Source organism: Ranitomeya imitator, chromosome 1 (genome assembly GCF_032444005.1).
Source record: "Ranitomeya imitator isolate aRanImi1 chromosome 1, aRanImi1.pri, whole genome shotgun sequence".
Taxonomy (NCBI): Eukaryota; Metazoa; Chordata; class Amphibia; order Anura; family Dendrobatidae; genus Ranitomeya; species Ranitomeya imitator.
Window position 1 is genome coordinate 491,392,551 of NC_091282.1, and position 12,643 is coordinate 491,405,193.

Genomic DNA, 12,643 nt, shown 5'->3' on the forward strand with positions numbered 1-12,643 from the left:
CTCTGGTGTGACTCCGGCCTTATACTCCCGTTCGATGCGGGATTCGTTCCAGGGATGTTGGTGCCTGCTCTAATGGAGCTCAATGTGACGTGAGCACTGCAGCCAATCAGAGGCCGCTTCACTTTCACCTCCTTCGGACATAACGGACATCTGGAGGAAGTCAGAGAGCTTGCTGCTGCTCTCACTTCTTCTGAGAGTCCATTTTGTCTGGAAGGAAGTGGGAAGTAGAAGCAGATGTCCTGCTCGCCCAAAAAGAGGAGGCGCCATCATTGCTGGAACAGCACCCGCACCGTATTACATGAGGGAAATATAGTGATTTAACTGAGCTATCATATCTAAGCAACGGTCAATAGGATAAACCCAGAAGCTTTGTCATGTGAACAGTTTCTACCGACGAGCATGTGATGTTAGGGGTCACTTCCTCTACTCCATGTTGGTGTCAGCATTCTCCAGAACACCACATTACAGAAATACACAATAACCTGCCTTTTTCCACACACTGTATAAGCTGAAAGTCATAGGTTCTTATGGTAACCTCAGAAATGGGAGGAAAAACTTGTGCCAGATTGCTGCACATACACAATAAAATCTGTGAGGGCACGTTCACACGCTCAGTATTTTACTTCAGTATCTGGAAGCTAAAACCAGGAGTGGAACAATCAGAGGAAAAGAATAATAGAAACATATGCACCACTTCTGTATTTATCACCCACTCCTGGTTTTGGCTTACAGGTACTGAGGTAAAAATTTCAACAAAAACTAAGCGTGTGAACGTGGCCTTTCACTGTCTTTTTATCATGTCTCCATAAACAACAATCCAAACAGATTGTATTGACCAGGTTTGTGCAAACGTTACTTATCTGAAGACCACAATCCCAAGGATTGCAAACAAAAACCTAAAAAGGTGTATGATCATCCAAAATGTTTGAAAGATGCTGGTTGGACTTTCATGACTGCCTCATATCCATAGAATATGAATTACCTTTTCTCAAATTCTGACTCCGGAAACAAGAGACCATGCATGTAACTCTCTCCAACATCATACAGGGAGCAGGGAAAGGGATTAGTGGTGCCTCACCGGAATCCGGATCAACACAGGTGCCAGGAACAAGTGGCTGGATACCACTCATTAACAATAGCAAAGGAAGGAAAAAAAGTTTCAGCACCAGGCTTCATCAAATTTTCAGTATTTTATTTCCATGTTAAGAATAAAACATCAAACTGACACTTTTCGAACAAAGTTCTTAATCATAGGCATATGAACAATAATAAAAACGTCCTTATATACCTATTCCATTAAGTGAAACTATGTACACCTGTTACTTGGCATGATTAGTTTACCTTCATTACAAATTCACAGATGAGCCCTACCAAAAAACACGACGCCTACATAAATTGTCACCTCCTTATCCACACAAAATAAGTTTACAAAAGACATTTCTAATTTCTCAATGCAGCACTATAGAGCAAAAAAGAGAGAAAGTGGACCTGCAAAAAGACTGTATACTGAGGCATATGGTCCTCTTCCAGCAGGACAATGACTCTAAAGATAAGGCCAGAGCTACAATGGAATAGTTTAGATCAAAGTATATTCATGTGCTTGAATGGCCCAGTCAGAGTCCAGACGTAAATCCCATTGAGAATCTGTGGTAAGCCTTGAACATTGCTGTTCACAGACGCATCCATCCAATCTCACCGAGCTAGAGCTAGTGTGCAAAAAATGTCAGCTTCTAGGTGTGCAAAGCTGGTAGGGATACACCCCAAAAGGCTTACAAATGTAATTGCAGCAAAAAGTGGTAATACAAAACTCAGGAGATTCAGACTCAGGAGAGTGGAATACAAATGCGCGGCACAATTTTCAAGTTTATATTTTTTTTAAATATTTAGAAAATCATGTATCATTTCCTTTATACTTCACAAATATTTGCTACTTGTGTTGGTATACAACATAAAATCCCCCCCAAAAAACATTTAAGTTTGTGGATGCAATGTAAAAAAAATCTGGAAAAGTTCACATTAAGGATGCACATTTAGCTGTAGTGTATTGCAGCGCAGAGACCCGCCATCTCCCTGCATTATTATTATACACCGCCGGTGAATGACAGTGATGTCATGTGCTGCACATGGCTAGCACGCCTAAAGGTACCGTCACACTCAGCAACTTTGCAAAGAGAACGACAACAATCCGTGACGTTGCAGCGTCCTGGATAGCGATCTCGTTGTTTGACACGCAGCAGCGATCTGGATCCCGCTGTGCCATCGCTGGTCGGAGCTAGAAGTCCAGAACTTTATTTCGTCGCCAGGTCGGCGTGTATCGTCATGTTTGACATCAAAAGCAACGACACCAGCAACGAGCATAGGGCCCCTAGATGTGTGTTGGATCGGTACACTCCGGCTGTTTGACATGGAGCTAACAACCAGCGAGAACGAGAAGTGAGTCGCAGTTACGTCACTGGATCGCTCCTGCATCGTTCTGGAGTTGCTGTGTTTGACGTCTCTACAGCGACCTAAACAGCGACGCTGCAGCGATCTAGTTTAGGTCGGCTCGTTGCCTATATCGCTGCTGCGTCGCTGAGTGTGACGGTACCTTAAGTCAGCTGCAGGCTATGAGGAGGAAGCCTTACGTTGTGTGGAGTGTCAGAAAATAAGAAGAATATTTTTTTTATGTGCTGGAAAAGAGCAGCAGAATGAACATTATACAAGGAATGGGCCGAGGACCGAGGCCATTTTTATAGGATGGGGCCCAGGGAGAGGGACATTATTACAAAAAAGGAGCACAGGACAGGGGAAACTATTACAGGAAAGTGACCAGAACGGGAAAATTTTTACTAAAAGGTACCAGGACAGGGACATTATTACATGCACATGAACACACGTGTTTATAGGATCTAGAGCGCTACAAAGGCTCATATATATGACTAACATGGAGGATGGGACTCAAGTCCCCACGCCCCCGACATATTGAAAACTTCTAACAGAAAAAACTGACCAGCATATCCCAACTAGTGTGAATAGGTGCCAGTTAACATAATTTTAAGAAAATATAAAGCTGCACTGGAACTGCCTTAGGCTACTTTCACACTAGCGTCGGACTCGGCCCGTCGCAGTGCGTCGTGCTGAGGTTCCGACACTAGCAGTGAATGCGCCGCACAACGGAGGCAGCAGATGCATTTTTCCTGCGCATCTTCCTCCCCATTGTGAGGTGCGGATGAAGTTCCGGCCGCGCATGCGCGGTCGGAAAGAGCGGTCCGTCGGCAGCAAAAAACGTTACATGTAACGTTTTTTGCTCCCGGCGGTCCGCCACAACACGATGCAACCGTCACACGACAGTTGCGACATGTGTCAATGCGTCGCAATGTGTCGCTAATGTTAATCTATGGGGCAAAAACGCATCCTGCAAACAACTTTGCAGGATGCGTTTTTTCCCATAAACGACGCATTGCGACGTATTGCAAAAAACGCTAGTGTGAAAGTAGCCTTACAGACATAGAACACTGGTTAAGTGCTATATTACGTACAAGTGGAATTTTCGAAAATTGGAAATGCAATATTGATATAGGAAAATTTACAGTAGAAAGAAGGTACTTAGTACATAGATTGGCCAATGTATATGAACCCAACTGCAACGTCAATGCGTACCTTATAGTTGGGTCCCTGTCCTGATAAGATTCCTCGCTTGGACTAAAAAAAAGCCTACATATAGGGGCAGGAAGAAACCAGCCAAACCACATTTTCCTATAGCAAATTTTGCATTTCCCATTTTGCAACATTTCATATGTACGTAATATAGCACTTAACCAATGTTCTATGGCAGTAATGCAGCTCCAATTTTCTAGATGTACCATTCTCAACAATCCAGAGTGCAGGTTTATATTGAAACCGCTGTCAGGTAGTTTATTAACCCTTCCGATGCTTTTCAGGAATCAAAGCAAAGTGGCATAGCAGGAATGAAAGATTATTTTTACCACCTAAATGTCGCTAACTTTGGAACAGGCCGCTGTAGCCGTCAGACTCTAAGGCCGCTATTTGGCCGTGAATTGCTATGACAAATATCAGGACCACAGAATCATGATCTCAGGGTGCCAATGGGGATAATGAGGGAGCCCCCACACTCTGTAAACCATTTATATGATATAGTCACTATTGACAGCAGCATCTAAGGGGTTAAACAGATATGGAGGGTGACAACACTGATCGTGGCTGATACAGCAAGTTGTCAGCTATAGTGTACAGCCGACAGCTGCTGGATTGTCTCCTGTATGGGGATGCCATTCTCATATCTCATGTCAGTAAAAAGATGCATTGGCAGTCATTAAGGGGTTAACAGACATATATGATCCTTCCAAATGTAGAGTGGTGAATAAACCCAAAACCAGATGTGTACATATCACAAATGTAATTTACCTGCTGCCACTACCCTGGCGTCTTCATGAGCCACATGTCTTCCTGCAGCCCGATTGTCAGAATTGTCATTCCACCACAAGACATGAACTGTGTACACACAAAACATAGTTGTTTCATCACAACAATGCAATTTAAAACATTTTTCATACAATTTTATATTTATTAACTTTATAAATAATTATAATAATCATATGAACAAGTGCTAGTAAAATAAACTTTCTATCACAGTGTACAAGAGGCAAGTATAAGGGGACAGCAGGGCCCATGGTCAACACTGGAGAAATGGAAGGAGAAATAATAGGCCGGCGTCACACTACCGTAGAATACGACCGAGTGCTATGCGAGAAAATATTGGATAGCACTTGGCCCAGTGTTGATCTATGGGCAGCTCACATCAGCGCTTTTTTTGCCTCAGGCGTATTCAACATGCATGTGAAATCACAGTATGCTGAGATTGTCGCCAAGACTCGCCAATGCAAGCCTATGGGTGCGAGAGAGAAAAAGTTAGCACAGCACTCGGTCCATGTCAGTGCTGTCCAAATTTTATGCACAACTCTCCTTTGAAAAGCCGGCAATTCACTTGCCGTGTACAGGAAAATTACAGCGTGACAGGTTACAATAGAATAGATAGAATACATGTATGCATATAGAGCAGATATATAGATGTCAGTGACACACACATATATACTGTATTTTTCGGATTATAAGATGCACTTTTTCCCCCAAAATTTTGGGGAAAAATGGGGGTGCGTTTTATAATGCAGTTATACCTTATCAGCCGCAGGCTGGGATGAGGGGGTGTTCGGATGTGCGGTGCGGTGCACCGCTGCGGGTGTTCGGTGTTGCAGGGGCTCTGTCGACATCTCGTGAAAGCCCAGGGCCCCCGCAGTGACATGGTTTCCTATGCGGTGGACTGGATTCCAGGAAAATGGCTGCTGGAGCAGCGCATGCGCAGATGGAGATCTCAGCACCAAGATCTCAGGTCTTTTCTTTCGCGAATTCTGTCAATGGGACCTGCCAGTAACCTTTGGTGAGATCGAGCATGGTGAAGTACCGGGCCTCCCCCAGTCTCTGTTAGCTCGTCCAACTTGGGCATTGGATAGAGGTCAAATTTTGAAAACTCATTGAATTTTCTGAAGTCATTACAAAAGCGTAATGACCTGTCTGGCTTTGGAATTATCACAAAGGGGCTAGGCCACTCACTCCGGGATTCCTCGATGACTCCCAACTGAAGAATCTGCTTCACTTCGGCCGCGAGGGCTTTTGGCACTCAGTACGGTTTCATCCGTATGCTTACCTGGGGCTCGGTCGCAATGTCATGCTGGATCACTGAGGTCCGCCCTGGCAGCTCTGAGAATACATCCATATTCTGTTGCACCAGCACCCAAGCCTCCCGTCGCTGCTGTTTGTTGAGAGCGTCATTTATTTTAACCTGACTCCCGGCCGCATCCTTGGCCGATGCCAGAGGGTTCCCCGTTGGTATGATCGGAGTCACCTTCGTGACCAAACATTCCCAGTCCTTCCAGGCTTTTAGCAGGTTTACATGGTACAGTTGTTCGGGTTTCCCCATTTTGGGCTGGTACACTCTACAGTCTCATATGAAAGGGTCTTCACCACTCCCACCACATGTTTTATTTCTCCACATTTCCGTTGTGGAAAAAATAACCTCCACAGTTGGGTACTCTCAGAGTTCCCATATATACACACCACCCCAACTTTCCTTCCATTGGGGTTGTCCCTGGCAACAAGGGACCCATGCACCAGTCACTAAGCTCCCCGAGTCCAAGAGAGGCTCCGTTTGGCACCCGTTGACGAGTACCTGGCACAATTGGGGTTCAGTGCTGGAAGTGCCTGTAGTTGCAGTGCAGATTGGCTGGGCATACATAGAAATACAGCGAGTATATAAGCAGTCCATGAGTTCAGCTGTCAGGGGGAAGTTGGCTGCCACATGTCCGGGCCCTTGGCACCGCCAACACTTAATAGCTGCAGCTCAACTAGACCTTGGGGCCGTTTTAGGGGAAGCGGGTCTTTTGTCACTCTCACTTCGGATTACCCCCTCATTACACCCTTGGTCCTGGTTGGCCCCAGCAGAGGGTCGGGGACCTTTCCCAGGCTCGTGGGCTGGCGATGCCCGACGTGACAGCCGAAGTGGAGCAGTGTCCCGTATAAAGTCAGGAGTGGCCGTATACCACTCAACCAGTCCAACCACCTGGTCCAGAGGGCCCGGGTACCCTTGCTCCACCCAACGCTGTATGGCTGCTGTCAAAGCCCTCACCAGCCAGTCGACCACCACCCTCTCTACCATCTGGAAAGGGGTTAAGGTCTCAGGCAAAAGCCATTTTTTTTACTAGCTGCAGCAAGTCATATGCCTGAGACCTGGTGGGACGAGACTCATCAAAGGACCACTGGTACACCCGCTGAGCCCGCACATATATATTAACCCCCAGTCGGGTATGGATCTCACCTCTCAGCTTATCATAGTCCAGTGCGTTGTCCTGAATGAGGTCCAGGTAGGCCTTCTGAGCATCTCCCGTCAGGAAGGGGGGCCACGTCAGTCCACCGGGTCATCAGCAGGCTCTCCCACTCTGCTGTGTTTTCAAACACGGTGAAGAAAGACTCCAAATAGTCCTCAGAACTCATCTTCCTCAGCGCTTACCGGACTTTGTACCGGGCCTCCGAACAGAACATGGCGCTGGTGTGGACGTCTCTTGCAGAGCCGGAATCTGTTGCATCAACAGATTATTTGTCTGCTGATGTTGCTGATACTCTTGCTGCCGCTGCTCTTGTTGTTGCCGCTTAAACTGCAGCTGATGCTCCTGCTGTTGCAGCTGAAACTGTAGCTGCTACTGCTGTGTGAGGGCCAACTGCTTGACTATCTCCTCTATCTATCCAGAAGGCTTGAGCTGTAGTGTTGCACGCTTAATTACTGACATGCAGCGGGCTTTTGGTATGCCTCAATTCACACTGCCCGCATTCTCCAACCATATGTAGTGCAGCAGGGTTGGTGCACTGTGACAGACAGGTGGCGACCACAGGAAAGTTGAAAACAATACATTTCAACTGAATGTGCACCCAAGGACGCACATTCTGCTGAAATAAAATGATGCCATCGGTGGCCCCTGGACCTGGCAGGGATCGCCAATGGGTCTACAGTGCTTGCGGGCCGCATGAAGCAGCCTCAGTGGCTGGTCTAGTGGTTCCTCTAGCACACAATAGTACAACAGTGCTTTAAGTTTCATGTGAAGTTGAGGAGTCTTGTCATGAATGTTATTCAGGAATTTCAAATTATGCAGGGACGGAAACCCATGCCTGAATACTGAGGAAAGGTGACAACTGTATGAAGGTACCAGTGACTGAAGGAGAGAGGTAGTGAATCAGGTACCTCACCACACATCCAATGATGTATATGCCCTCACATTCCATCCCAGCAATGTGGCTGCTCAGAACTCCACATGTTAGTCTTTGCGCAGATGGCGTTTTCTTGAGTAGCTTTTGGAGTAGATCTTCTCAAAAAAAAAAAAAAAGAAGCTGGCAGTCTGATTAAAAACACCTAAAAGTTCAATGTTCATTTTTTTTTTTGTTGCTATTTTGCTGCTCACATGTAGCATTTTTGCTGAATTTTATTTATACAAGTTTTAAGCTGCGTTTTAGGCTATGTGCACACGTACAGGTTTTTTTTCGCGTTTTTTTTCGCGTTTTTTCGCGCTAAAAACGCTATAAAAACTCATTCAAAAACACATACATTATGCATTCTATCATTTAGAATGCATTCTGCATGTTTTGTGCACATGGATGCGTTTTTTTCCGCGAAAAAAACGCATCGCGGTAAAAAAATGAGCATGTTCATTATTTTTGCGGATTTTCTGCGTTTTTCCCGCAATTCTATGCATTTGGGAAAAAACGCACAAAAAACGCACAAAAAACGCGTCAAAATCGCGGTAAAATCGTGGTAAAAACGCATGCGGATTTCTGGCAGAAATGTCCGGTTTTTGTCAGGAAAATTTCTGCAAGAAATCCTGACGTGTGCACATACCCTTAAGGTACCGTCACACTAGACGATATCGCTAGCGATCCGTGACGTTGCAGGGTCCTCGCTAGCGATATCGTCCAGTGTGACAGGCAGCAGCGATCAGGCCCCTGCTGTGCTGTCGCTGGTCGGGGAAGAAAGTCCAGAACTTTATTTCGTCGCTGGACTCCCCGCAGACATCGCTGAATCGGCGTGTGTGACACCGATTCAGCGATGTCTTCACTGGTAACCAGGGTAAACATCGGGTAACTAAGCGCAGGGCCGCGCTTAGTAACCCGATGTTTACCCTGGTTACCATCCTAAAAGTAAAAAAAAACAAACACTACATACTTACCTACAGCCGTCTGTCCTCCAGCGCTGTGCTCTGCACTCCTCCTGTACTGGCTGTGAGCGTCGGTCAGCCGGAAAGCAGAGCGGTGACGTCACCACTCTGCTTTCCGGCCGCTGTGCTCACAGCCAGTGCAGGAGGAGTGCAGAGCACAGCGCTGGAGGACAGACAGCGGTAGGTAAGTATGTAGTGTTTTTTTTTTTTTACTTTTAGGATGGTAACCAGGGTAAACATCGGGTTATTAAGCGCGGCCCTGCGCTTAGTTACCCGATGTTTACCCTGGTTACCAGCATCGTTGGTCGCTGGAGAGCTGTCTGTGTGACAGCTCTCCAGCGACCAAACAGCGACGCTGCAGCGATCCGGATCGTTGTCGGTATCGCTGCAGCGTCGCTAAGTGTGACGGTACCTTTACAGTAGCAGCAAAAGCTATGAGATTTCAGAAATCTCATGCACACATTAGTTTTATTTTTCCTCACGGAATTGGAAAACCTGGAGTAAGTGCAAAAATGCCACAAAAAAGCAGGTGTCAGGTTTTGCTGAATTTTTGGTGCAAAAACCTCAGAAAGTTGCATCATGTGTTTTGGGGCCACTAAACTTTATCAACATGCACAATAGACAAAAAAAGGGCAGCAAAAACTATAGAAAAAAAAAAAGTAGCAAAAATGCAGCAAAACCTATAGGAAAAAAAACGCAGCAAAAATGCAATATGTGAACATCGCCTTAAACTCATGCAAACCCAATGCTAGTGACCCTCAGCTCCAGCTCTGCTGCCAGTGTGATCTGAGTGTCACGCTACTGTGCTCCGATTCTCACATCAGAGAAATGCAGCACAGGTGCGGAAGAGACGGAGAAAGTAATTTCTCCACCTCCTCCATTGAAAGCGTCCGCGGGAATAGCACTGCACTCGGGTGATATCCGAGTGCAGTGCAATGTTTCACATGGATCCATAGACTTATATGGGTAAATGTAATCCGATTCTCACTGCCATTCTGCCATTCAGGGAATGCTGCCACTGTTCTTGCATCCCGAATCGGCATGAGAAAATAATCGCAGATGCGAGCTGTCCCATAGTATAACACTGGGCTGAGTGCAATCCGATTTTGTTTATTGGATTGCACTCGCCCGATTTAATCGGCGAAAGCTTAATGTCATTTTCCGGCTCTTTTTTTCACGCCATTAAGTAATGTAGAAATCACCAGCTTTTTTTTATAAAGCAAAAACAATTGCAAAATACTCAAAAAACGTCTGGTTGTCTTCTGGACATCTTTTGAGCTTTCCCTTTGACTTGTTTTATAAAGTAAAGAGCGTCTGCCAAGTGAAAAATATAAAAAAAATGGGCGTTAATTCTTTTAAACAGTCGGCGAGTTTTAGAAAACAAAAGTGATTAAAAGATGTTCAAAAGCCTGAACATGTGCACAGCGATTACCATAGTTGTTGTTTTTTTTTTTTTTATTTTTTTTTTTTACATAAAATGCTTATGTTCATTCTTTTTAACATTTTTCAGGATGTTTCGTGGAATACGCCTGAAAAAGTTGTCATGTGCAGCGAAGTGAATCTGCTCCAAACTAGACTCTGTCCAGTCAAAAGGCTGAAAATAAACTCTTCCAAAATAGTTCAGAAACTCAAGAACAGTTAGGGTATGCGCACACATTGCGGTTTTTGCTGCGGATCCGCAGCGGTTTTGACGCTGCGGATCCGCAGCAGTTTTCCATGCGGTGTACAGTACAATGTTAACCTATGGAAAACAAAAACCGCTGTGCACATGCTGCGGAAAAAAACGCGCGGAAACGCTGCGGTTTATTTTTTGCAGCATGTCAATTCTTTGTGCGGAATCCGCAGCGGTTTGGCACCTGCTCCATATTAAAAATCCGCAGGTGTCTACAAACCGCAGTGGAAACCGCACCAAAAAAACGCGATAAATCCGCAGTACTTTTTGCACTGCGGATTTAATCAAATCCGCTGCGGAAAATTCCGCAACGGAATCCGCAGCGTGTGCACATGGCCTAAAACTGCTTAAAAAAAGAGTAACATTTCCTGAAATAAAAAACTGCCTGTGGCTCATTGCTTTAGCTATTGTCTGCAATCATAGAGACTTTGCGTTCAGTACCAGGGGAGACTCGCAAAAATAGAGAAAACTACATTTTTGCAATGGTTTTTTTATTTTTTAGTTAAAAAATCTTACTTTTGCTCACCTCTAGAATACAAAGACATAGAGATACACTGCTATAGATGTATCTGTATGTACCTGTATCATCTGCTTCTGGGTTCACTACCTGCAATACAGCTCAGGATTACCAAATGCTCCTCTCTACATCAATGTGGGATGTGGTTCATAGCTAGATCTGCTGCCTACAAACATGGAGGTCGCAAGTTTGATTCTTGGTGGAGACCAGAGATGAGAAAGGCAAAGTAGACATAATTTTACACAAAACCCCAAAGATGAGCAAGACAAAATTTTTGGGACTCTCAGCTTAACCCCTTCCCAACATGCGACACCCTGCTAGCACCAATCCCAGGTGTTTAACCGCTGTGATGGCACTGTCAATCGTGACAGCGACATTAATGGGCACCTCAGAGGGAGGGAGTTACCTCTCTGTTCCAATTGACACAACAAGATTGCGATCGCGTTATGCTGATGGTCTCCATAGTGGCCATGGGTTAAAAGATGGCCATGGGGTCACCCAAGGACACATATCTGGTATAGCTGTATCCAGGAATGACCCGACCTATAAAACTGTCTCACTAGTTAACCCCTTCAGTGAACACTGTGAAAAAAAATGAGGTAAAACTATGCTTTGTAATCATATCGAAAATCAAAAAGTGGAATAAAACACGATAAAAAAAGAATGTAAATAAAAATTATACTGCTGAAAATGTAATCTTGTCCTACAAAAAACAAGCCGCTATACAGGACAGTCAGTGGAAAAATAAAGTTATAGCTCTCAGAATAGTTTTTATTGTGTAAAGCTCCAAAACACTAAAAAAAAAATTATATATATATATAAATGAGGTATCGCTGTAATCGTACTGACCCAAAGACTACGGCTACCTTATCAGTTTTACCATACAAGTAACGGCATTAAAAAAAACTCTTGAATTGCTGGTTTTTGTTCAATCAGACTCACAAAAAAACAGAATAGAAAGCGATCATACAATGTCAAAAAATGTGCCCAAAAATGGTACCAATAAAAATGTCAACTCGTCCTGTAAAAAAAAAGCCCTCAAATAACTCTCAGTTGAAATAGGGAAAAATTACAGCTAATATCTAAATATGGTGATGCAGAAACTTGTTTTTGCAATAAAAAGCATCTTTTAGTGTGCGACAGCAGCCAAACATAAAAACCCAAAATAAATCTGTTATCGCTGTAATCCAACCGACCCGAAGAATAAAGTCGTCTAATCACTTATACTGCACGAGGAACGGCATAAATAAAACCAATTCTTCACCTGCTCTTGATTTGTTCATTCTGTATCTCAAAGAGGCCAGATGGAGTCCAGAGTAACTCTGCTGCCTCATTATAGTGAATGGTTCCCTCGGGACATCTGAATAACGTCACTCCAGAGATTTAGATGGAAACCCTGATATAAGTGCTCAGTGTAGAGCACAGGATAAATATGATCCCAAACATTATGTAAAATGTTCCCAAGAACAAGGCATTGCCCCTGAGGAAGCCAGTTTCACTGGCGATACACGTTGGGCACTTGTGCCCGTTGCCACCTTTCTATACCACCATCTTTCATTGTCCTGATGTGCCTTACAGGAATTCTACCTTGGAAGCCTTGCGTACAGCGTCAGGTTGTATAGGACGCCACACTGTTTGGCAATTTTTCGCCATGGGGGATTCCCATTTGGGTCATTATTGCATCTTTAACCCCTGATATTC

At 44.6% G+C, this 12,643-nt stretch overlaps 1 protein-coding gene across 3 annotated transcripts in view; it reads right to left on the reverse strand.

Moving 5' to 3' along the window:
* NIPSNAP3A (nipsnap homolog 3A) overlaps nucleotides 1–12,643 on the reverse strand; it is a 93,286-nt gene that overhangs the window by 9,036 nt on the left and 71,607 nt on the right. The window contains exon 5 of one of the 3 annotated variants that reach the window (XR_011320790.1): nucleotides 983–4,491. The exons of 1 other annotated variant lie outside the window; for it this stretch is intronic. Coding sequence is in view for 1 of the 2 variants with exons in the window: in XM_069765949.1 (XP_069622050.1) it covers nucleotides 4,405–4,491 (87 nt within the window). In the remaining variant the exon portion in view is untranslated. The remainder of the gene's footprint in view (nucleotides 1–982; nucleotides 4,492–12,643) is intronic. One more of the 3 variants, XM_069765949.1, reaches the window with a different exon arrangement.